This window comes from Ursus arctos, unplaced genomic scaffold (genome assembly GCF_023065955.2).
Source record: "Ursus arctos isolate Adak ecotype North America unplaced genomic scaffold, UrsArc2.0 scaffold_12, whole genome shotgun sequence".
NCBI lineage: Eukaryota > Metazoa > Chordata > Mammalia > Carnivora > Ursidae > Ursus > Ursus arctos.
This window is the reverse complement of record NW_026622786.1, coordinates 323920-326075: the sequence shown is the minus strand read 5'-3', so window position 1 is coordinate 326075 and position 2156 is coordinate 323920. Positions and strand designations below refer to the sequence as shown.

At 45.4% G+C, this 2156-nt stretch overlaps 1 protein-coding gene across 1 annotated transcript; it reads left to right on the top strand.

Annotated features, from left to right (window-relative positions):
• Nucleotides 1-268: 268 nt before the first annotated feature.
• PRR9 (proline rich 9) lies at nt 269-1933 on the top strand. Its single transcript, XM_026486591.3, has 2 exons — nt 269-353; nt 824-1933. Exon 2 carries the CDS (start codon nt 844-846, stop codon nt 1168-1170), a length of 327 nt encoding a protein of 108 aa, XP_026342376.1. The 5' UTR covers nt 269-353; nt 824-843; the 3' UTR covers nt 1171-1933.
• Nucleotides 1934-2156: the final 223 nt, after the last annotated feature.

Here is a 2156-nt window from a genome sequence, read left to right as displayed (position 1 = left end):
ATCCTGAACCAGTTTGGACAGACAAGGAACCCAGTTCCAGTTTAACAGACTGAGATAACGTTTTATGAACATTCTTTTGCTGCTACCTCTAATGAGAGAGATCTGAGAGGGGCTCCTCCCTGCTGAGGTCTGGTGAGGACCTAGCAATCCAAATGGAGGCTGATTAACAGGCATCCCAAGCAGTGACTCAAACCATGGGCAATTTCAGAGGAAGCTCGTTATGGTGACTCCACAATTAGGACATCAGCTCACATGGCTAGTTAGTACTGCAGGAGGCAGGACCAGCCACTATATAAAAGTCCCTACCTTGTTGTGCCCTGCAATCCATGTCCTTTGTTGAGTCTTGAAGACAGGTAAGTGGGGACATCTGTGCCCTCTCTCCCTCTCCCTTGATTCTCTGCCTTCAGGAGGCTGGTCTCTTCCTCCACTGGACTGTACTTTCCACTGATTTTTAGTGGTTTGCCATTTCTTTGGCCTCTCACACCATCGTGTGTATTCTCTCTAGTGTCTTGTACCTGATTTTCAAAAAGATTAGCCAAATAGATGAGAAGGAAAACCTGTGGTAGAACTGAGTGTCAGGTATGATTGGGCTATGGGCATCTATACAAGAGCTATGAGACTATTCCCATCTAGGAGATGGGTGTCAGAGGCAGCTGAAGTAGGGATAGAAAAGAGAAAAGGATAAAAAAATAAAACAGCAAACAAATAAGTTCTTAGGATGTATAATCATTCACTCCCCATTTCCTTCTACCAGCCCATCATCTCCCAGTACCCAGCCTGGTACTGTTACTGTAGTTAATTTCAAATCTTGTGTTTGTTTCAGGTTCTGTTACCCACCCAAGGATGTCCTTTAATGAACAGCAGTGCAAGCAGCCATGTGTGCCTCCTCCATGTCTTCAAAAGACTCAAGAGCAGTGCCAGGCAAAGGCTGAGGATGTGTGCCTCCCTCCATGCCAGGACCCCTGCCAAGAGAAGTGCCCAGTGCAAGTTCAGGAGGTGTGTCTTCCTCAGTGCCAGGAGTTAAACCAAGAGAGTTGCCCACAGCAAGGCCAAGACCAATGCCCACCTCAGTGTGTGGAGCCATGCCAGGAGTTATCTCAGACAAAATGTGTGGAAGTTTGTCCACAGAAAGTCCAGGAGAAGTGCTTACCCCCTGGCAAGGGAAAGTAACATCTCATAATGCCATCTGGGGTCAAGAAGAAGATGGCCAACAGATGAAAACCTAACTGAAGCCCATGCTATGGTAACCTTCACCTGTGAGTACCTTTGTGTGCACTGTTCTTGCCTCCTGGCTTCTTCAGTATTCCAGGACTGGGTCTGTTGTCTCTGAAGACATTTCTCTCTGTATTTCATCAATCTCTGTGAATAAGTATTGTTCTCAGCAGTCTAGCAGAAGGTTTCAACTGTAGGAATAGTGCAGTTGTTCAGCTCCTGTGGGACACGAACTCATCCAGCCCTGAGTGTGTAACAGCCAAGGATGCTTCCATTCATCATTCAGAGCTTCAGTCTCTCACTCGAGCCTCAAAACAAGCTGACTTTTGATGGACTATGCACGGATCACCACCACCACCACCATGGATACTGAGAAGAGGTTGGTGGTGTTTCAGAAATAAAAAATCGGGTCACTTTGTCTATGCATCCTAAAAAAGAACAGCAAATGATTGGACATTGGAATGTTACTTGTGCTTTTAAAAATGAAACAGAAGTATATAAATGATTGAATCCAAACATCCAATAAGGACAGATGAGATGGGATGTCTGGGGTCCTGACTGATCTTTGTGCTTGATGGCTGGTCTGCTCTGGGCCCTAAAATTTCACATACATTCTTTAGAGATGTGATTTGTGTCTGTGTGGTGCAGGCTGCTCTGCTCTCCAGCTTCATTGCTTTCTTCTCCCTGGTGAAGGTAAAATACAGAATAAAGCTCATTCCAAGGCTGACATCTGACTTGATGTGTGCTATTTCCTCCCCACTGCCCAACCACAGTCCATCCCTGTTATGATTATGTTTCCCTTTTTCTTTTTTCTTTTTTCTTTTTTTTTTTTTTTTTTGACAGTCTGGTGTAGGAATGAAAAACAGACCTCACAGTTGCGTAGAACAGCAATGTTGACAGAGGCCTCCTGGAAGGTCACCTGGATTGTTCCACCCCCACCCACA